The 21,285-nt window shown below is 52.9% G+C and overlaps 2 protein-coding genes across 2 annotated transcripts; one reads left to right on the top strand and one right to left on the bottom strand.

Annotated features, from left to right (window-relative positions):
• The first annotated feature begins 143 nt into the window (after positions 1–143).
• Polr2c (RNA polymerase II subunit C) lies at positions 144–7,671 on the top strand. Its single transcript, XM_041650158.1, has 9 exons — positions 144–276; positions 375–424; positions 3,206–3,274; positions 3,403–3,455; positions 4,992–5,120; positions 5,461–5,512; positions 5,717–5,885; positions 6,008–6,082; positions 6,798–7,671. Exons 1-9 carry the CDS (start codon positions 191–193, stop codon positions 6,940–6,942), a joined length of 828 nt encoding a protein of 275 aa, XP_041506092.1. The 5' UTR covers positions 144–190; the 3' UTR covers positions 6,943–7,671.
• Positions 7,651–19,441, bottom strand: Dok4 (docking protein 4). The gene is made up of 9 exons (XM_041650157.1): positions 19,265–19,441; positions 14,359–14,582; positions 11,044–11,151; positions 10,779–10,893; positions 10,398–10,517; positions 10,122–10,311; positions 9,333–9,471; positions 9,059–9,179; positions 7,651–8,967 (listed from the first exon to the last, which is right to left on the bottom strand). The coding sequence occupies exons 2-9, from the start codon at positions 14,422–14,424 to the stop codon at positions 8,849–8,851; spliced, it is 978 nt and encodes a 325-aa protein (XP_041506091.1). The 5' UTR covers positions 14,425–14,582; positions 19,265–19,441; the 3' UTR covers positions 7,651–8,848.
• Between the last annotated feature and the right edge of the window lie 1,844 nt (positions 19,442–21,285).

Below are 21,285 nucleotides of genomic sequence, written 5' to 3'. Positions count from 1 at the left end.
AAGAGCTTAGGGCCTGGTGCATTTTGGAGAGAATAGTTAGAAAACGCAGGCCAGGAGAGTTCCGGCCTCCAGTCAGCGGGTGGCGCTGCGCGCACGTCTAGCCGGAAGCGCAGGGAACCCCGCCGACAAATTGCTGGTGACCGCGCAGGCGCGCCGCGGGACCGGCGCGGGAGGCTGGCTGCAGGTCGCGATGCCTTACGCCAACCAGCCCACCGTGCGGATCACGGAACTCACCGAAGAGAACGTCAAGTTCATTATCGAGAACACGGACCTGGCGTAAGGCGACGAGGGGAGAAGCGGGCGGCCGGGTGCTCGGGCCTCCTGCCGGGCTGTGGCTTCAGGGCCGCTCACACTGCCTGACTTTCCTCCTGCAGGGTGGCCAATTCCATTCGGAGGGTCTTCATCGCCGAGGTGCCCATAATAGGTATGCGACCCTCCCTCGGGGCCCTGCCACCGGCCCTCTGCTCCAGGTAGGGGGGCTGAGAACACCGCGGTGTTGCCCGGTGGCCTGGGGCCGCCTAGGCCAGCCTCGGTGCGTGCCGTGCTCAGCAGCCTGGCTTCCAGCACTGTTCCGTCTACCCCAAAGCAACAGAAATTAGGACCGAACACTGTTAAACAGCTGAGAGCTGCGGCCTCCTCATCCGTAGGGGGTAGACGATAGGAAGTCGTTAGCAGTTGATACCCGGGATTACCAAAGTCGAAAAGATACCGCGCCTTGACTTTTTAAGTCAGTGTTGGGGTACTACTGGGTGTCTTTTGAAAATGTATGTTAATTGTACAAAATAATGGGTTTCGTCGTGACATTTTTGTTCACGCACGCACACACACACACAGAGTATTTGGATTGTTATTCCTCAATCCCGTCCTTTTATTCCCCTCCCACTGGTCTCCACCCCCCACTCCCCCTCCCCCCGTCTTTCCTGATAGTACCTTGCTATATTTTCTTGTCTCTCCCTCTTTCTTCTTTAAAACGTTGTATTTATTTATGTATATTTGTATGTCCCTGGGCACAAGAGTGCCACAGTGCATGTGTGGAGGTCACAGTACAGTTTGTGGGTGGGATTCTCTTCTACCATATGGGTCCTAGGGATCTTGACAAGTAAGTGCCTTTACTCGGCCGATCCATCTCGCAGACCCTGAACCACTCCCCCCCCCTTTTTTTTAAAGGACTTATTTATTATGTATACAGTGTTCTGTCTGCATGTATGCCTGCATACCATAAGTGGGCACCAGATTTCATAGATAGTTGTGAACCACCATGTGGTTGCCGGGAATTGAACTCAGGACCTCCAGAAGAACAGCCAATGCTCTTAACCTCTGAGCCATTTCTCCAGCCCCAAATTCTCCCTTCTTAAAAGTTGAGATTCCACATAAGAGTTATGACTTCCTCCTGCAAATGACATACTTTTGTTCTTTACGGTTGAATGATACCCAGTGTGCGTGCGTGTTTGTGCATATGTGTGTGTAATATTATATTTTCTTCATCTGTTCTGGTAAGTGTCTTTTTTAATGGATCTCTTATTTTCACTGCATGTGTAGATCATCTAAGTTCCGAGTAAGATGTAGAAACAAGACGTGGACAAACACAAGGCAAAATATGACAGGTGTCTTTAGGGGAATCTGAACGGGTTGTCTTTTCTTTTTATCTTTTTTTTTTTTTTTTGAGTGGAAGGAGTTCTAAGGGAGTAGCAGCATCTGTAGACACACAGATTTTTAGAGGCTGGCAGTTTTCAGTTTTCAATGTGTGAGGATGGGCATGATGGGAGGTAGATTAAGGACATGGGAAAACCTGGATGTGGTCCTTGCTTGGGTTGAGGAAGTACAGCAGGGCAGAGCAGGTTGGGCCCATCATTGACCTCTTTTCCTTAAGTCCACGCGAGTTATTTGAGAATTGGGCTCTAGCACCATTTGATTTCTGAATTTCATTGTTTACATGCAGGTGTTTGCTTATGAGTAACTAGATACATGTTTAAGTGAAGCCTCTAAGCACACAGTCCTATACTCTCAGCAATGAACTAGAAGGAATTGGGTTTTATTTTACTATTCCTTCCCTATTGAAGACATTCAGTGACCATCCTCTAATGGGAGTAACACTGAAATCCTAAATGGGTGATCGATCTGTTTATATCTAAAATGAGTATGGACCATGCACAGTGTTAGTTCTAGGATGTTTTTCCTAACTTTTAAATTTTTAAATTATTTTAATTATGTCTCTGTTTGTAGGTATTTGCAGGCAAAGGCAGATGCCAGAGGAGGCCAGGGGTCTCAGATCCTCCTGGAGCTAGGGTTCCAGACAGTTGCAAGCCATCTGACATGGTTGCTGGGATCCTCTTAACCACTGAGCCATTCCTTCAACCCTGGTTTTCCCCGACTTTTAAATGCCCAAATAGCTTTTGTTCTTGGATTTGACATTAACACTGATAGCAAATTTAAAGTCCTCTTTAGGGAAATATTCAACTCCCTAAATATTCTTCTCCCACAGTATTTTCTAAGTGAGCATTTCTTTGTACAGTACCAGCAAGCCCTATATCCAATTCACTGGAGGCAGTTAGGTATGGGGTGTGTGTGTGTGTGTGTTTTGTTTAAATTAGATGCCTGGAGTCACACAGTGATTCTTTTTTATTTATTTTTTATTTTTTTTGACACAGGGTTTCTCTATAGACCAGACTGGCCTCAAACTCACAGAGATCCGCCTGCCTTTGCCTTTTGAGTGCTGAGCACTGAGTAATACTTCAGTCTTGAAAACAGTGCTGTAGAGCTGGGCGGTGGTGGCGCACGCCTTTAATCCCAGCACTCGGGAGGCAGAGGCAGGCGGATCTCTGTGAGTTCGAGGCCAGCCTGGTCTACAAGAGCTAGTTCCAGGACAGGAACCAAAAAAGCTACGGAGAAACCCTGTCTCAAAAATCAAAAAAAAAAGGGCTGGAGAGATGGCTCAGTGGTTGAGAGCATTGCCTGCTCTTCCAAAGGTCCTGAGTTCAATTCCCAGCAACCACATGGTGGCTCATAACCATCTGTAATGAGATCTGGTGCCCTCTTCTGGCCTTCAGGCATACACAGAGACAGAACATTGTATACATAATAAATAAATATTTAAAAAAAAAATCAAAAAAAGAAAGAAAGAAAAAGAAAACAGTGCTGTAGGTCTGAATGCCAGAGGCTCAGGTGGTGATTAATCTCACTCGTGCTGTTTTGTTTGCTTCTTCAGCCATCGATTGGGTTCAGATTGATGCCAATTCCTCAGTCCTTCATGATGAGTTCATTGCTCACAGGCTTGGTGAGTTTGGGCATTGAGAAATGGAAGGGATTAAAGTGGGGTGCTTCCTGTCCCCAGCCCGAGGGACTTATTTGTAGGTTCCTGTGATGGCTTGGCCATTCTACGAAACACTTTTCTGTGTCTTGCAGGATTGATCCCCCTCACTAGTGATGACATTGTGGACAAACTGCAGTACTCCCGGGTATGTGTGTTGGGGGGTAGGCTGGAGGCACGGGAAGTGTGTGTGTGTAGAGGGTGCTGCTGGCTAGTTCTCCCAGGGATCTTTGTGGACATCTTCCTTCCAATAGCATTCCAGCTGTGCTGCTGACTTAGAAAACCATTGTGGAAATGATGCTTTAATACCGTGCTCCTTGGTTCTGATGGGGCTTCAGAATGATTATGTTCTTAGCACATCCAGGCATCTCCTCAAAGATAGTTTTTTCACTTTTATGTGTATTTTTTCTGCTTCTATGTATATATGTACATGGTGGTTAGGGTGCTGGAAAAAGTTAGAAGAGGCCACCAGAGCCCTCGGAACTAGAGTCACAGGCAGTTTTGAGCTACTGGATAAAGATTTTGGGACCTGAGCTGATGTCCTCTGCAAGAGCAGCAAGTGCTCTTAACAGCTGGGCCATCTCTCCAGCACCGCCAATCCCCCTACCTCCCATTTATTCTTCTTCTTTTTTTTAAGACAGGGTCTTACTGTGTAGCCTTGGCTGGCCTTGAACTTCCAGAGATCCACCTGCTTTGCCTCCTGAGTGCTGAGATTAAAGGCGTGTGCCACCATGCCTGTCTGGGAAATATCAATAAACACCCATTTAATTTTTTTCTCTGTAGTTAGTTAATGCTAATGTTTTGCTACATTTGCCTTATTTTTACCTAACCTTTTAGAAAATAAATTAAAAGCATCCTGACCCTTCTCTTCTTAATACTTGAACACACGGGCCAGGCAGTGGTGATACACACTTTTAATCCCAGCACTCAGGAGGCAGAGGCAGGCGGATCTCTGTGAGTTCGAGACCAGCCTGGTCTACAAGAGTTAGTTCCAGGACAGGATCCAAATCTACAGAGAGACCCTGTCTCCAAAAGAATGGCAAGTGTTGATGATTAAGGAAGCTGGAAGGTGGGTATATGATAGGTGGCAATCAGTCCTCTCTGTTTTTCTATATGGGTGAAATTTTCCTTAAGAGATTTTGAAATAAAGATTTGCTGGATGTTGTGGCCCATGCCTGTAATCCTAGCACTTGAGAAGTGATAACGGGGATCAGTAGTTTAAGGTTCATCTTCAGCTACATAGTGAATTCCAGGCTAGCCTGGGCCACAGGAGGACTTTCTATTCCAAGTAGTCTGGATCTTGAGAGATGTTTTGTTTTTTCAATTCTTCCCTTACTTACTGTATTTTCAGTAATTCCCCAGCTGGTCTGCAGAGTGCACTGCGGGTAGATAGTCCCATGACAACCCTGATCCTCTGAAGCAGTCCTGCTTGGACACTGCTGTGTAAGCAGTGTGTCCCCTAGTGGTAGCCTGCAGCAATGGCCGTGGAAAGCAAGTGTGGTTGCCAGCTTGTAGACATGTTATCTATAAGCTGAGCAACTGAGAGGATGGTTCCTAGATGTCACAGCCCAGAAGAGGCCTGGGACTGTGGTCAGCCCCTTTTCACCAAGAAGAAACTGATAGAAGCTGGTTAGTAGAAGCAGGGAGTCCAGACTCCTTGTTCCTGTTGCCCTTCCTATCTCAGGACTGCACGTGCGAAGAGTTCTGCCCTGAGTGCTCCGTGGAATTCACTCTTGACGTGAGGTGCAATGAAGACCAGACTCGCCACGTTACCTCTCGGGATCTCATCTCCAACAGCCCTCGGGTTATTCCGGTCAGTGCCTTTGCTCTTCTCTCTCTGGCTCCGAGTCAAATGGATTGGAGTGGATCTTTATGAGATGTGGTCATAAAGTCACCTGCCCTATGACCATCAACTTTAACTGCCACCTACAAGTGCTGGTCCCGGGTTTTGAACAGAGCAGTATTGGTTCCATGTTCCCTATGTTGTCCAAAGACTCTCTTAAAGGCCGTCAGACTGTTTGGACAACTGTGCCATCTCCTTCTCGGGCCTCCTTTCCCTGACTTGACAGATTACAGCTTGGATTTACTTGGAGACAGTTGCCAGGGGACTGAGAGGTGAGAGGCTAATGTTTACTTGTTTGGGATTCCTACAGGTGACATCCCGGAACCGGGATAACGACCCCAATGACTATGTGGAGCAGGATGGTAAGGGGTTGGGGCAGGATGGTAAGGGGTGGCGCATGCATGCTGGTGGCCAGAGGAAACAGAGACCAGATCTATCCTCTTGTGGGCTGCCTGATCTCTTTAGACCCCTTTGCCCAGATATGGGTTTCTTCATGCAGTACTGCAGTCAGAAGTTGGAGAGCTGGCCTCTTTTGGATTCTGACTCACACTCCCCTCTCCCTGCAGACATCCTTATTGTCAAGCTGAGGAAGGGCCAGGAGCTGAGACTTCGAGCCTATGCCAAGAAGGGCTTTGGCAAGGAACATGCCAAGTGGAACCCTACTGCAGGGGTGGCTTTTGAATATGACCCAGACAATGCACTTAGGCACACGGTGTATCCCAAGCCCGAGGAATGGTATGTTGTGGGGGGAGGGGGTACCAGCGATGATTGTAATTAGAGATGCCGTAGGTAGGTGCTCTGAGGGCCCTGCTGAAAGCAGAAATAACCACTTGTGCTTTGCCCATGCTTGTCCTCAGGCCAAAGAGCGAGTACTCTGAGCTTGATGAGGATGAGTCTCAGGCTCCCTATGACCCCAATGGCAAGCCAGAGAGGTAAGGCCCAGTCCTGCTTGGAACTGTAATTGTAAGAATATAGATGGGAGAGGCTGTTAGGCAGTCACATGTCCAAGCCTCCCACCCCCCCATGTAACAGGATAATTACCTTTCAAATTTACATTATACATTCTGAGTTGGTCCTCATTCCTCTCTAGCTACCATGAAGAAAGGGCCTTATTATTGCCCCATGCTATCTATTTCTGGCCTGTCTGTTCAGGCTCATGCCAGAGCAGAACTGACCATAGCCCTATCCTGAAGCAACTGGAGAGCTGTGGCCAGTGTCATGTATGATTTTTTTTCCTCTTTCCTGCTGTCTCCAATGTAGAAATGCACGTACAGTCATTTTAGAGTTTTTCAGCAATGCCTTTTCCCCCCTCAACACAAGGTTTCTCTGTGTAGCCCTTGCTGTCCTTGAACTTGCTCTTTAGACCAGGCTGACCTTGAACTCACAGAGATCCACCTCCCTCTGCCTCCCAAGTGCTAGGATTAAAGGCTTGTGTTTGCCACCACTGCCCAGCTCAACAGTGCCTTTTTGAAGCAGCTGTAGCTTCCCTGAGGAACTGCAAAGTGGATCTGGACCACTCTGCAGAAGAGGTTTTAGGTAAAGGGAAGTCAGCCCTGTCCCAAGTGCCTCGTAGGAATGAAATCAAGTCTCACAGGCTAGAAGGGAAGCCTACCTCACGAGGGCTCTCACCCTCCTCTTGTCCCTCAGGTTTTACTACAATGTGGAGTCCTGTGGCTCACTGCGCCCTGAAACCATTGTCCTCTCAGCCCTCTCTGGGTTAAAGAAGAAGCTGAGTGACTTACAGACTCAGCTAAGTCATGAGATCCAGAGTGACGTGCTCACCATAAACTAGCCACAGCTCACCCGCTGCAGAAGACTAGGTTCAAGGTGACCACTGGACTTCAAGTCTTGAGAAGCTTTCTGGTTTCAAGGCTCTGGACTGCAGTTGCTCAAGCTTCCCGGAGAGATTGCCAGGGTTCCGCTGGTATTAGGCAAGGCAGTTTTTCACTAGGCATTTAGCATCCCTGGCCTACCTTGTTGATCACTGTGGTATTCCTCAGAACCCCAGACATCCCTTCCAACCTGTTTCCTAGCTCACTAGCAATAGGGGCCCTATTGCTTCCTAGTCGAGAGCTGACTTAGATACCTGGTCAGTCCAGCTGTTTAAATCTCTGTCCAGGGAGAGGAGCTTTCACAGCCTACTTGGCTTCTGGTGTTGGGTCAGGGTCCGGGCCAGCTTACTGGTGTCCCTAAGCTGAGATGTCACCCTTTGGGACTAGTTTTAGATCCTGGCCATCCTCTCTGTCCACAGGTGAACTCGCTGTTTTATTCTCTGACCTGACTTGGGGGGGGGGGGGGGGGAGGCATGACAGGCCCCTCCCACATTTCCTTTCTCTTCAGTGAAGTTCAGGCCCTGCCCTAAGCAGGTCTCCAGATAGGAACAAACCTGCCCACCATGGTTTTCAGGCAGCCTGGGGAGAAGCCCACACCAGCACAGAAAGGAAAGGATATTTATTGATCAACAGTAGTTATCTTTTTACAAGTTTTTATTTTTGGCAATAAAGAGCACAACATAATCTCCTTCATGCGTCATCGTGCCACTAACTGAGCCAGCTCTGCCTCCCTCCCGAGGATTTGAGCCCATTTCTTCTGCAGACAAGCTGACCTCTGGGTGGTCATTACCTGGGTCACCTGCCTGCTCTAGGGCCCCTCTGGGAGGGGCCTCCTTATCCTGCCACAAATGTGAACAGCGGTTATTTACAAGGTCTGTTCCCACAAATCAGAACCCTAAAGTATTAAAAAACAAACACGCAACAAAAGGTTTGATGTGAATAGAAAGATAGCCCTTCTGCACGGTAGTCAATAAATACCAGCACTAGAAAATCGATTGCTTTAATTGCATTTCAGCAGGGAGCCTCAGCACCTTGTAGGGAGATGGGAAGGTCTTGGTTTTGGAATCTGGCCTGGGATGGCTGGCCCAGGGCAAGGGACTCCCCTTGCTGCAGCATTATACCCCCACTCAGTAAAGGGGGGCAGCAGGGTGCTCCCCATAGCAGTTCTGCAGCCTTCCAGGCTGGCCCCAGCCATTCTCTACTGCTGAGGTAACAGGCGCCCTGCCCGAAGACATCTTCAGCCCACTGAGCAGGAAGGAGCCAGTGCAGAAAGTGCATTTTAAAACCGGATTCCACCTCTGCTTCAAACTCCTAAGTGCAAGGCTACCACATGGTACAGTCAAGTTTGGGTCCTTCCTGTGTCACTGTTGGCCCAGAGGACAGATGCTACCTGCTGTCTTGGCCCTTGGGCTTCTGAGGAAGAGCCCGCAGACAGCACCAATTTGATTGCTCCCCTCCTCTGACCCTGGCAGCTTAAACAGTCTCGGCAGCAGGAGAGTTTTTTTCAATGAGGACAGGAACAGCTGCCCTCATACTCAAAAACAGCTTTGACCACACCTGGTCTTGGAATTAAAAATGGGTATGTGTTGGGGAGGGATAAAGGGACGCCTCATTAATACAGAATATGTCATAAGCCATATATATTAAAACCATTAACAGTATATAGTCCCACGGTGGCTCCAGCCCCTCATGCTCAGGTGGTGTGGCCAGCCATGTGCTGAGGTCCAGCCTCACCCTGGAGGGCAAGGAGGGACAGCTTGCTCTCTTCAGGCTCTTGGCCAACAGCTCCTTAAGGCTGTCCATGGGCTGCTGCAGTTAGCCTTCCAACGGGTGACCCAGCAGTCAGTGCGCCCCCCAGTCCAGCTGTCACTGGGAAGGAGTCTGGGTCTCATTGCTGTCCTCCTGGCTGGGCTGTGGCTTAAGCAGGATGAATCTGTTCAGGAGGTCTGTTTCTGAGCTGGCCTGGGCTGCCCCATACCCTTCACCTGTGGTCAGAAATCCAGGCTCAGAATTTGAATCCAGGACCAAAGACCCTTGCCCAGGAGGCCTCCACAGGGACGAGACACAATGACTCACCGTAGCTAGAGGCTTCAGCAATGTTCTGAGAGCCTGTGATATGGTGCCAGTATGCACTGCGGGGCAGCATCGTGGTGGGTGTGCAGGGGTATGAGTAGTGTTCGGTGCCCTTGTTCAGCAGCTATGGCACAGAGAAGGGGTCCCCTGTGTTAGTTCCGGGAACAGGGCTGCCAGCCCAGGGCCCTGCCCGACTCACCTGTGCACAGACTGGTGGAGATTAGCTGGCATGTCTGTCCCACCTCCCAGTGCCCTGGAACAATAGCCACTGCCTCACCCTCACGTTCTTCTCCATTTCCAGCAGGACCCGCTTGTGCTGCTCAGCGATTGCCAGGGTGGCACTGTGAACCCGCTGGTAAATCTGCTCCCCTTCCTGTGTCTGAAAGGTGTAGAGTCCTTCCCCAGCGTCACACATCCTAAGGACACAGAAAGCAAGGTGGGCAAGGTGTCAGGAACTGCACTGCGTGGTGTGCGAGTTCTGTATGCCAGCTGTGGCTGTACCAAGACCTCCAGGGACAGGGTGGCTGTGGTCTAGGACCTGGGCCACAGTATACATGAGCTGAGCGGTTACCACAGACACAGTGGAGGTTTGACTGATTAATTAACCGGTGCACTAATTCACACTAATTCACCAGCGCAGCTTTTCTGCTACCCTCTGCTCTGCACAGTGAACAGCTTCCTCGGGTTTTACAGAAGGGGAAACCAAAGCATCCAGCCTAAGAGTAGCTCAGCCAAGGTTACACAGGGTGGTGCACAGCTAAAGTCTAGCAGGCTGGTGAAGTCCCAGCAGGCTAGGCGCTTTTTTAGTCCCCTGTAGGAAACTGGTACTGAGGCCACAATCACAAAGCTCAAGTGTGCGCTGGCAGCAGTGACTGAGCCAGGGAGATGTGTTTGATGTGCAGCTTCACTAGACCTGCCTGTTGTAGCTAATGGCTTCTTCAGGCCCTGAGTTCCTTGTCTGCAAAACTGAAGCCTTCTATCCCCTCTGGGTTGCGATGCTGATACCATGCAGAAAGCAGCCTCCATGTGGCCATGTAATATAGGGAGGGAGGAAAGACGATACTACCTGCCCGCCTCAAAGGTAAAACGTGTGGCATCTCGGCCGTAACGGCGCAGGGAGCAGAGGGGCCACGAGACGAGTTTCACGCGGGGGTTGTGTATGTCCCAGAGGTAGATGTTCTCGTGGGTAATCTGCAGCTTGCACTCGCCGTATACGTCCAGGTTGGGGCAGGGCAGCAGGAAGACATTGAAGCGATCTGCGGTGGCAGAGGGTGATGAGGACAGCAGCACTAACCGAGGGCCCCACCTCCCACCCCACCTGGAGACCCAGCGCCAGCCTCACCTGTCTGCTCACACTGTACTCCTGGGGCCAGGAGGTCTGGCTCTCCCAGACTGATGTCGTTGAGCCGTGACCCCAGACATTCCACTGATAGCGTCTTGTACCATTCCTCTGCCTCCAGCTCTAGAGAGAAATCGCACTTCACAGTTCTGCCAGCTCAGAGCCCCCAGCAGCCCACCCAGTCTGCCTTGGTTTAAACCATTGCACTTTGCAGGGAGGGCAGGGCCTTACCTGCCTGCCAGACTTAGTCTGGGGATCAACTCCACCAGGGACACACCCCTCCCACCCTTCCTGCCAGGATTGGCCCTGCTCTGTTATCCACTGCTTGAACTACTGTTACCAGCCCCAGAAGACCAGTTGGAGCCTGCCGCCCTGAGGCCTCACCTGAGTCACAGGTGAAAGTACGAGCCGAGTCATCCGTGAATATGATAGCCACTGCCTGCCTCTTGGTCTCCTTGGGGAGCCGTGTGACACACTTGACGTTGCTGATCTCAGTCACCTGAGAGGACATCCCAAGAGGCTTAGCCTGGCTGGGGTACTTCACCCTGCCTCCCGTAGCTGTGCCCCCCAGGAAGGTACGCCCGGACCTCAAGACTCAGCAAGTCATCTTTGCTCACAGGTAGGGGAAGCTAGGGCCCAGGCCCCTAACCTTGGGGCAGCCTCGGAGGCACACTGACTTCTCATCGGGGTACTTCTCCAGCCGCTGGGGCCCCTTGCTGGAAGATTTCCGGAATACCAGCCAGCACCTCCGGTAGATCTGTGGGGAAAGAACAAAGGTCAGGTCGCTGTTGGACCATATCCCACAACAACGCTGCCCTGGAGTTAACCCAGCCTCCTGAGGGGGCAGTACCACATCCCTCCCTGGATCCTACCTAGCCTAGAGAAAACCTGGAGAGGGTAACTGCCCGATAGCAGCTACCAGAGGGGCAGTCCGCCCCAAATGTCCAAGGCGGGTGTTCGTGATCAGCTCTGGAGCTGTTCTATGACCCCCCGTGTGCTGAACATGACTGATGTAATGGAGGAGCATTTGTGGGGTGCTTCCTAGCCAGTCAGTGTTGAGGTTACTCCTGAGGCCAGTTCTGTTGTCGCCTGTTTCAGAAACAGACAGGTGGATCATGAAGAAGGCAAGAAAGAAGGGCCTAACAAGTGGCGGAGCTCCTGTTAAGATGGCATTGCCAGAGACACACCCATCACCACAGGACAGATAGCTCTGGCCACCATACAGGGTCTCCCAGGGATGGGAAGTGGCCCTTACACACAGCCAGCTCTGCATCACCATGGCTCTGTTCTTGGGCCCAGACAAGGCTCTCTGGTGTGAGGGGCATCACTCTTGCCCCCAAGACTTTCCCTCACCACCAGGGTGCACCAGGGAGTTCCCATGGGGACCAGAGGCCCACAGAGAATAAGGGGCAGAGCTTAGAACTAGGTATGCACACACAACACAGGATTTTGCCTGTCCCAATCACTAATGCCCTATGCCACTGAGATTCTCTAGAGCTTCATAAACTCCCAAGGAGGTGACTTCTCCAGAGAGAAGCTGGCCTGTCAGATACCATGAAAGGCCACCCCAGCACCTCCATAAATTGCCCATCTGACCTCTCCTTGCAGGGCCCCTCCCTCCCTCCTACCACAGGCTCTCTTTAGCCAGTCTGTGATAGATTTACCAGCTCCTGCCAGCAGGCTTCAAGCCTGGCAGGCTTATTCCCCAGGCATCCCTGTACCACTGTCAGTGCAAACAAGAGAGTCTTAAAGGGGGCTTGGGCTGAGTAGAGGAGGGGAGGAGGCCACTGGGCCAGCTACCTCCTCTGTCTACACCAGGCCTTTGGCAGAACAAAATGGATCTAGACAGTCCCTCTCGCTGGAACTCCCTAGATCTGGGCCACTTCAAATTCCTGTCTGGAACGCTGGAAGTGTGTCTGCCACTGCACCCCTGTCTCTAGCTCAGCCCTGCTCTGTCCACTTGAGCCTTTTTAAGCAGAGATCATGTATACCATATTCTCACACTCCTTGCTTAGACCTGCTAGCAATTACAGCTACGCTGAGCAGGTGAGTGGCCACGTGAGGGACAGGGTGGACAGGAAGATGGGCAGCCGGATGAATGGACAGATAAATGAATGGATGTGAGCTACCCAAGCACCCCCACCTCCAGCAGGCAGCAACATAAGAGTAGAGGCCTGCCCCCCCCCCAGCACCCTGGTTGCCTGGTTACAGGATACACACTCACACAACCCCAGGGAGCCATGCACTCAAGAGCTCTCACTTCTCCCAGGGCTTTGATCAGCTTTTCCTAAGCACTTTGCCAGGCTCTACTCTGCTGAGGGCGGGAGGGAAGGAGGGAGGCCCTGGCAGGTAGGTGGGGAGGACGGGCTTTATCCTTTTCTCTTTCCTTTCAGGACCCCCAGCCCACCCCTGCTCTCAGGAGACTGAGACAGGAACACCAGCTGGGGCAACTGCAAGGTGCTGCCCCTCCTGCAGTAGCAGGGTAAGCTCAGGTCTGTGGAGAGCAGAAGCCCCTGGGTAGAGTAGACAGCCAGGCCACACCCCGCCTGCCAGTTCTTTCCCCCTTTCCCCTGGTCTATCCACTCTCTGCTTGCGGCCTGGGAATCCCCCCCCCCCCCCCCCCCCGCCGTGAACAGGGCTGACGCTGACCCTACCTGCCTGCCCTGTAGCCAGTGCTTTCCTAGCAAGCCTCGCTCAGGACAGAGCCTCAGCTCCGCTGGCCCCTGGGGACTTGCTGCATCTAAGCGTGGGAATAAGGAATGGTGGCAGGAGTGAGGTCCTCATTCTCTGGGCCTCGGGGCCTGGCCTCAGCCTTGCTCTTTGTCTGAGAGGAAAGAGCAGAGTCTCTACCAGGCTTGGGCCAGTGAGACTTCAAACAGGCCCAGCCACCCTGCCTCAAAGCCCTGATGGCCCCGTCGATGGCAGTGGGCTACTGGGCATTTTCTGAACATGAGACACCCCAGAAGGGCAGGAGGAACAAGAATCACCCCCCTCCAAGGTGGCCCTGGACATCTCCTCACCCTCGGACTAGCCCAGAAAGCCTTGAGTCTAACCCATCAAGGTAGCAGGGAGGGACAGGAGTCTTGGGAAAAATAGACTTGAGTCACCTGTCACCAGGGCTTGCTTTCCTGCTGGGAAGAGACTCTCACTGGAAGTAGGGGGTGGGCAGGGGAGCAGAGGTTTCAAAGGGACCCTAGGGTCCTACTCATGCCTCTGGGAGATTTTCCCCACCCAGCTAGAAACCTGTATGGGTTGAGTAGGGGTATGTGCCCCTCTAAGCCTCAGGGCCACAGCCAACAATGCCAACAACTCCAAAGAAAGCAGCCTATCCCAGAGCAAGGGCCATTTCACCCACAGATCAGGAAGTGTCAGCCTCTGCCCCGCCCCCATGCCCCTACCCCTACCTCCTAACAAGCCACTCCCCTTCCCTAACACTTCTTTAGCATCCAAAACAACCACCTAAAATAAGAGTCTAGGCTCAGAACAAGTTGAGAAGCGGATGCATGGTGGCAGCAGGTGAGGGGTAGAGAGGTCACTTTAAAGAAAAGAGGCTAGGAGAGTTGGGGAGGAAGGGAGGAAAGGGGGTGGGGAGCAAGGGGAGGAGGCCCAGGAGCCAAAGCTCTGCCAGCTTCGCTTTCCAGTCACTCCTGCTACCCGGTGGTGGCTGCCAACCTCCGCTGCTTCCACCGCCACTGCTGTGGCCACAACTTCAACAATAGCAGGGATGCCTCTGCCAGACTGTCAGCTACCACTACTGGTCCAGTGGCTGGGATGCCAGCCAGCCCAGCTGGGGCAAGAGATGCAGTAGGCAGAGGCTGGCCGGGTACATGCCAGCCAGCCAGTGTTGAGAAGCCTCGAACCACAATCACACAGTACCCAGTGCTGGCGGGGCCCCCACACACCATGTCTCCAGACCCGTTCTCGGTACTGTTTATTGACAAGGGCCCCCGCCAGGGTGGCTCACCCCGAGCTTCCTGCTCTTCATCTTCACATAGCCTTGCTTGACGATGTCGTTGAAATTGGTCGCCATGGTTGCCCCTCCGCCTTTGGGGTGCCGGCTGGGCTGAGGCCGGGAGGGGTGCCAGGTGATAAGCCCAGGTGTCTTGGTCTTCCCTGATCACCTGTTCAAGACACTCCTCACCTCCCCCGCCTCAGCATTGTTCTAGCAGCTGCTTCGCCCAGCTCCTGCTGGAAACCCAAATGACAGGGAGATTAGAGCCAGTGACATCTTTCTCTTCCTGTGGCTGTCTCGTTCTTTTTTTCCTTCCTCTTCCCACACTCCTCCCTCCCTCCCTCCCTCTGCCTGCCTGCCTGCCCGCCCTTCCTCCTTCCCTTCCTCCCCACCCCAGGACGGCAGAACCATTCAGGAAAAGCGAGGTGGAGGCCGAGCAGGAAAATGGTCCAGCCCAGTCCCCTCCCTCAAGTCTGGGGCTGGCAGTTAACCCCTTCCTGGGCTGGCTGGCTGACTCCCGTTCTGCTTGCTGTGGAGGCGATGGCAAAAAAAGAGGGGAGGTAGCTGGCTCTGGAGGAGCCTGGCCCCTCAGCTTGGCAGCATCTGGCCATCCTGATAAAACTTTGGGGCAGACTTAAAGGAACTTGCCAGAGCACCCGTCTCCTGGGTGCTGGAATCCCAGCAGAGAACTTACAGAAACTGGCCCAGGGTCCTTTTATCTACAAAAACCTGCACTTCCAGGTTAAAGACAGTACACTTTTGGTTTCCCAGACCCCAAGCCCTCTGCCTGCCACACTATACCTGGTTCTCCCCAGCCCTGGTGATAGGCTGGGAGTCACCAGCTCAAGCCATTCAGATCCTGCTCCTGGTCCCTGGACTCTTGGGCAGCTCTGCTGGGTGCTGGCGTCCCCTGGGTAGGAGGGCAGAGTCCAGGGGGTGGGGCCCCGGATAAGTCTGAGGAATGTGTGGGACTGTAGGCTGTGGCCTCTAAGGAAGTAGACACTTACCCTGGCCCTGAGCTAGGAGGAGTAGGCCAGCCTGAGGGTGGGGACATGGCCCCGCCAGGCCACTTGGTCTAGCCAAGCCAAGCAGTGTTATGTCCTGAGCATGGCCAGGCATTAATTATAGGAAGGATGACCGGGGGCATGGGCTGTAGCCTAGGCAATGCAGGAAAAATGGGAACAGCAGGGGGAGATTTGGGATCAGTTAACATAGACTCGGGCAATCTCAGCAATGACCCAATCTAACACCTTCATATTATACACTGGAAAAAGAAAGTTGCCCAGAGAGAATAAGCCACCAGCAAGCACAGGACACAGCCAAAGAGGAATGAGGATGCTCCTGAGTGGAACGTTGTCCTGTAGCCCCCTTTGGCTGCCTGTCACCACGTAAGCTTTCTCTGTCATGAAGCCTCAGGAGTCAGGGCTATGCTAGCAACATGGCTCCCCGCATCTCCAGGAATACTGGGTGGCAATGCAGTAGCATTTCTGGAGTTAGCTGGACATCTGTGTCTCCAGGATAGGGCCCTAGGGCAAGCACGAATCTCAATCCGCCAGCATCTTGGCATTAATTAATCTCTTGGAGGCCTGTCTATTGCGTCCCTAACGAGCAGCAGATGGGACACCCCAGTGGGCACAGGCAAACAAGAGGTGGAGCAGAGCAATCACCTCTCTCCTGTGTACAGGGACAGCCCCCTTGGCCCTTTACATCCTCTCTCCCAGCTCCCATGTCCAGGATGCTCCCACGGCAAGTGCTCTGCCTCTCCCGGGGCTAGTCCTCGCCAGCCCTGGGCTTGGGCAGGGGGGTCATTTTCCCAGCTCTGTCTCCACCGCCTGCCTCTGGGGTTGTCTTGTCCCAAGAACAAGCACTGGCTCTATGGAGTTCCCTCCAAGATAACTATCAAGCTAAGCCAGCCCCATGCAGGCAGTCTACACACAGCACTCAAGGCTGGTTTCCCAAGCAGCCTACAAGAAGCCACAGGCTCAGGTGGCCCAGACAACCAGGAATATGACTGTAATTCCTCAGTTTCACATTGGTTGTTTTTGTGTATTTTTTTTTTCTAAAGGACCTGGGCAGGATGTGGTGATGTATGCCTGTAATCCCACTGCTAGGGAGGCAGAAGCAGGAGGAATGCCAAAGGTTCAAAGCCAATCTTTCTACTCTGAGGAAGTGAAGCCAGGAGGTACCCATGCTCCAGACCCTCCTACGCAGGCCAGGCCATAACCCCACTACAAACCAGCCTCCATATGCCCAGTGCCGGCCACTCCCTGTTGGGTCCGTCAACCATCACCCCTATACAACCCATGGCCACCAAGGTCTCAGAGCTTCCTGCTGAGTCTGTCCACAGAACACCCAGCCCTAGAACCACTGAAAAGCAACATTATGGGGAGCCTATGACCGGCCAGCCTGCTCTGACCTCTGATCTCATTCCGTCCCCACTGAGGTTGTAGGAGCAAATACTGACCCAGCGCCCCAAATGGAGTACAAAGAGGGTTGGGAAGGTGAGGATGGAGAAGGGAACACCAAGAGAGGGATCCATGCCCATGCCCACCCTTGCCCCTGCCAAGAGGGAGTATACGGTCTTAAACAGAAAGCCATTACTAACCTGCCCACAGAAGGTCCCTCAAAGGCTCAATAGACAAGAACTAGGGGCAGTGAGAAAGCCCCTTCCCCTCCATGGCTACCACCAGCCTCTCACGGGCCTGCAGAGACAGATACCTCCAACTGTGAGAGGACCTGAGCTATACCACCCTCCGCTTTAGGATGAAGCCCTTGAGACTGTGCACATACCTAGATGGCTAAGCTGGGTTTCCAGTAGCCATTCTCATGATTCTAGGGGCAACCCTCCCCACCCCTCTCCTCTATCCTGGAATCAATGTGGCTGGCTATTCTTGGAGAGACAGTAGCTGCCCTGGGCCAGGCCACCACAAAGAGCCAGGCTGGACAATACACTGCTGCCCTCCCCAGGAAGAGCAGCATCCCCTCCTGGGGTCCTTCCTACCCACCTGCCTCTCCCTCCCAGAATCCTGCCTGGAGGCTTTGGCTCCAGAACAGACGCGGAGGCTCTACCAGTGCTGCCTGCCTGGCCATGCTGCCCCGCCTCTGACAGATCAGATCTTATCGGGGCTGCGGATCGGCCCTATCTGGACACAATCTCACCGTCAGCAGTCTGTTTCCACCTCGCAGCAGAGACACCTGCAATCAGGTGTCTCCTGCAGGGAGAACTCTCCCCACTACTTTCCCCGCTGCTGCCCCATCCATCTGTGGTTGCTATCTGGGGCCAGCAGGGTGCGCTCCCACAGATTCCCATGCCCCAGAAGGTCCTGTCCAAGGAGAGCCACAAAGACAGACCAAACACTAAACTGGGCAGAGGAACATAAGGGAGACAGGACATCTGAACACTCATGGCCCCCGGGAACGTGGTCCAGTGCCCCACACCGATGCTGTTTCCCCTGGTGTCCTGCCACTTCTCAATATGTAAATGCCTTCTTCAGGGCAGCTCCCTACCTCTAACACACTCCCCTCCCATGGTTTCAAGTCTGCCTCATTCAGATCTCGGCTGAAAGTCCACCTCCTCCTAAAGGCTCTCCTGACACCCTGGCCTTGCTAATTAGCTGTCTCACAGCACCCAGTGTTACGGTCTATCACGCGTCACTGTGAGATTTTTCCTGTTCCTTCATCTGTCACTTGGTCATGTAGAGACACCTACAATGACAGCTCCCCGATGTCCAAGCCTTTTCAACCTAGCTACAGCTCCATCCCAGTGACCAGGACACTGATAGAGGACAGAGTAGGTGCCCAATCTAGGGAGAAACACTACTTTAAATCTATGATTGTCCCCATCCTTTCCTCCCTCACCACCACTATCTAGCTCTGCTTCGTGAGTGTGCGAGCAGGCTCTCACTTCTCTGCATCTCCGTGCCAACCAGCAGGACCAGCGAAGTCCAAGAGACCAGAAGGACCAGTGGGTTCTATGCTCCACTGTTTGGTTCAAAGCTGCCTCAGGGTACTTGTGCTGCTGCTGACATCGTCCCTGAGCTTGGCTAGGGGCCCCACCTTAGCTGGGGTTGTTGGATGAGGTCACATCCAGCCTGTTGTCCTGCCCAGGAAGACCCAGCACCCAAGCACACAGAAAAAGCTACTGTGAGAGAGACAAAGCTTCCAGGATACACACCTGGGATGCCTACACGGCAGCCACATTTCCCTGAAAAAGGCCGGCAAAGAATGTGCAGAAAGCACAGCCCTGGCGGCTGCTGGAATGTGCTGGAGCTGACACCCGGCCCCCGAGCTGACACCCGGCCCCTGAGCTCCCCTGGCTTATCAGAGCCCTCCATCCCAGCCCTCCATCCAAGTGCTTGGTAACTGTTTTGCTCCCACAGCTCCAGGCAGGCAGGTTGCACAGAGCTCCTGTCTGCCCAAGGTTCTGCTCCTGTCCCTTTTCAGTGACAGAAACCAGTTAGCTGGCTCCAAGGTGGGCAGAATCCCAGAGACAGAGGAGGAAGATTTTAGGGCAAGAGACTGCTGGCCCGGAGGACTGCAATCAATCGGAAAGCCACTTGCAGGTCCGGTAGGCAGTAGGGAGAAGTCTCTTGGAATTTGGGGAGCAGGAAGGCGAGAAAGGCTGCTTCCGGAAAGAAGCTAAGGAAGCCAGGGATCAGGGTTTCTCTGATGGAATACGTGGTAGGGCAGGTGAGGGAAGGTCCAGACCTGGGATTCCCAGAGATGGGAGCTGGGTGGGGACGGCTCAGGGAGTTTCAGGGTCCCGCTGGATTCGAGGGGTGCGTCTGAGCCCTCCTCCCTTAAATCAAGACACTCTCGTGGCTGGGAGAGTCCGCAGGTTCCTGAGGTGACCGAGGGCGCCCCAGGGTGAGAGTCGCTCACAGCTTGGTGCGGCCTAGGGACCCCCTCCCCCATTTACCTGGGCGCCGAGGACCGGGCTGGGGACTCTGACTCCGCGGGTCGCAGGGCGGGCTCATGCCCGCGTTTAGGCGCAGCCCGGCGGTGGTGGCGGGATGGTGGCGCACGACTCGGGCTGGAGACTGGAGTGTGGTGCAGCCGCCAGATCCGGATCCAGCGGAGACTCGAGAGGTAGCCGGTTCTGCTGATCCCGCGACGCCACGCCCCTTGAGGCCACGCCCCGCGACGCCCTGGCGCCACACCACGCCCCACCGCCACACCCCCGCCCATCACTGGCGTTGTGTCACGCCCCTTCCCGGAGCCACGCCCCACCCGAGAGATCTGCCCAGTCCCGGAGCTCCGCCAACGCCGTATTCCTCCGAACTGCAGGACATATTCCAACCCTCAGCTCACTGCTAGTACCAACTCAGTTATACCAACTCTTCTCTGTATTTCATAGCCCAAACTCACGTTGCCCCGCATCTTGTGGAGGTGCACCCCACATCAACTCCCAGTTTTTGAACCTCACCAACTTGAAGAGTCAATACCCTGCTAATGCCCAGACCTGCCCAGGACTCGCTCCGCTTCACCATCACCAACCGCACACTCAACTGTACTCACCTGCTCCCTCTGCAAGCCTGGGCAGACTACATTATCATACTTTATTTTTTACTTACTAGATTTCTTGAAACTAGGTCATGTGTGTGCGTGCGTGCGTGCTTGTGTGTGTGTATTCATGAGTAGAGGCCAGAGTCTGATACTGGGTGTCTTCCAGATAGCTAGTGAGAGCCCTGCAATTTAAGTACACTGGTTGTCCATGAGGCTTTGGGATCTATCTCAGCCCCACAGTGCTGGGTTACAAACTTATCTGGACATGGGTACTGGGAACTCACACTGAGCCATCTCCCCAGTCCAGGCTCTTGCTATGTAGCCTAGGTTGTTATTGAACCTATTACAATCTTTCTGCCTCTATTTCTGGATACGGGGCTTACCTCTGCCACCAGGCCAGGCTGCATCTACACACTTAGGGATCCGCGGATTTGAAAGCATGGTCTCTCAACCAGAAGTGTGGGTGTTCTCATGAAACAAGTTCCATCCCCGACATGTGAAATCAGAATTTGTGGGAGTTGCAGGCAGAAATCTGTTAGATCTCTCCAGGTACTTCCGTCAAATGTTGACACCTGAGGACCCCTATTTTAGGCCGTAAGTACAAGGCCAAACAAAAGGCTTTACCTAATTGACTGAAACCCTGAGAAATAAAAATGCCCAAGTTTGACCCTTGTCTCTGAGGGATTAGCCTAGTGCATGAAGAAACCAGGAATCCAGCACCAATGCATGGAGTCCATCTGCTGGCCTCCAGGATACCAGAGACACACAGTGAACTCCTAGAATCATTTTCTGTCCCCTGAAAACGTCCCAGGGTTGTCACTGAAATGCATATCACGTGCAAGGGAGGCCATGGGGCTACAGGACAAGGAGGTGGCTTTCTCTTTCCTCACCACTAAGCTGGACCCCCTGACCTTCCCATGACCTCATGACCTTCCCATGACCTCATGACTTCCCATGCATCTTCCAAACTTGACCCCACCTGCTTTACTGCAAACAGCAGCTCATAAAGTCCTCAGGCTCGAGTCACACAGTGAACTGCTTTCATCCCCAGACACTTGGAGGAGATACCCGGCCACAAAGAAAACATGAATTTCAGCAATAAAAAGACCTTTCAGCCTGGGCTTGTGGCACATGCCTATAATCGCAGGCTGAGGCAGGAGGCTGATGAGTTCAAGGATGGTCTGGAAGTCTGAGAGACTTAGTGAGACTCTGCCTCAAAAGAAGAAAAGCAAAGAGAGTTGGGGTGAGGGTATAATATAGCTCAGTGGTGGAGGATCTGCCCTAGGTTCAGTCCCTTGAATTTCAAAAGAAATCATCATCTCAATATAATGCAATTTAAGAAGCATCTTCTCTAAGTGGGATTCCTGAACTTCATTCTCTCGTTCTCAAAACTTTTACCCAATCTACCCTCTCCACCTACTGTGCTACCTAATC

This window comes from Microtus oregoni, unplaced genomic scaffold (assembly GCF_018167655.1).
Source record: "Microtus oregoni isolate MIOR12 unplaced genomic scaffold, Mior012 000004F_ref0000308, whole genome shotgun sequence".
Lineage (NCBI taxonomy): Eukaryota > Metazoa > Chordata > Mammalia > Rodentia > Cricetidae > Microtus > Microtus oregoni.
The sequence above is the reverse complement of the archived record's forward strand: the minus strand, read 5'-3'. Positions and strand labels throughout refer to the sequence as shown.

Excerpts from the sequence above, each read along its gene's own strand:
- Dok4 (XM_041650157.1), bottom strand. The coding sequence starts at position 14,424 with ATGGCGACCAATTTCAACGACATCGTCAAGCAAGGCTATGTGAAGATG. Across the intron at positions 11,152-14,358 it reads TGAAGAGCAGGAAGCTCGGG|ATCTACCGGAGGTGCTGGCT; the intron begins GTGAGCCACCCT and ends CTTTCCCCACAG. Across the intron at positions 9,472-10,121 it reads TTTACCTTTGAGGCGGGCAG|GATGTGTGACGCTGGGGAAG; the intron begins GTAGTATCGTCT and ends CTGTGTCCTTAG.
- Polr2c (XM_041650158.1), top strand. The coding sequence starts at position 191 with ATGCCTTACGCCAACCAGCCCACCGTGCGGATCACGGAACTCACCGAA. Across the intron at positions 277-374 it reads ATCGAGAACACGGACCTGGC|GGTGGCCAATTCCATTCGGA; the intron begins GTAAGGCGACGA and ends TTCCTCCTGCAG. Across the intron at positions 3,275-3,402 it reads GTTCATTGCTCACAGGCTTG|GATTGATCCCCCTCACTAGT; the intron begins GTGAGTTTGGGC and ends TGTGTCTTGCAG.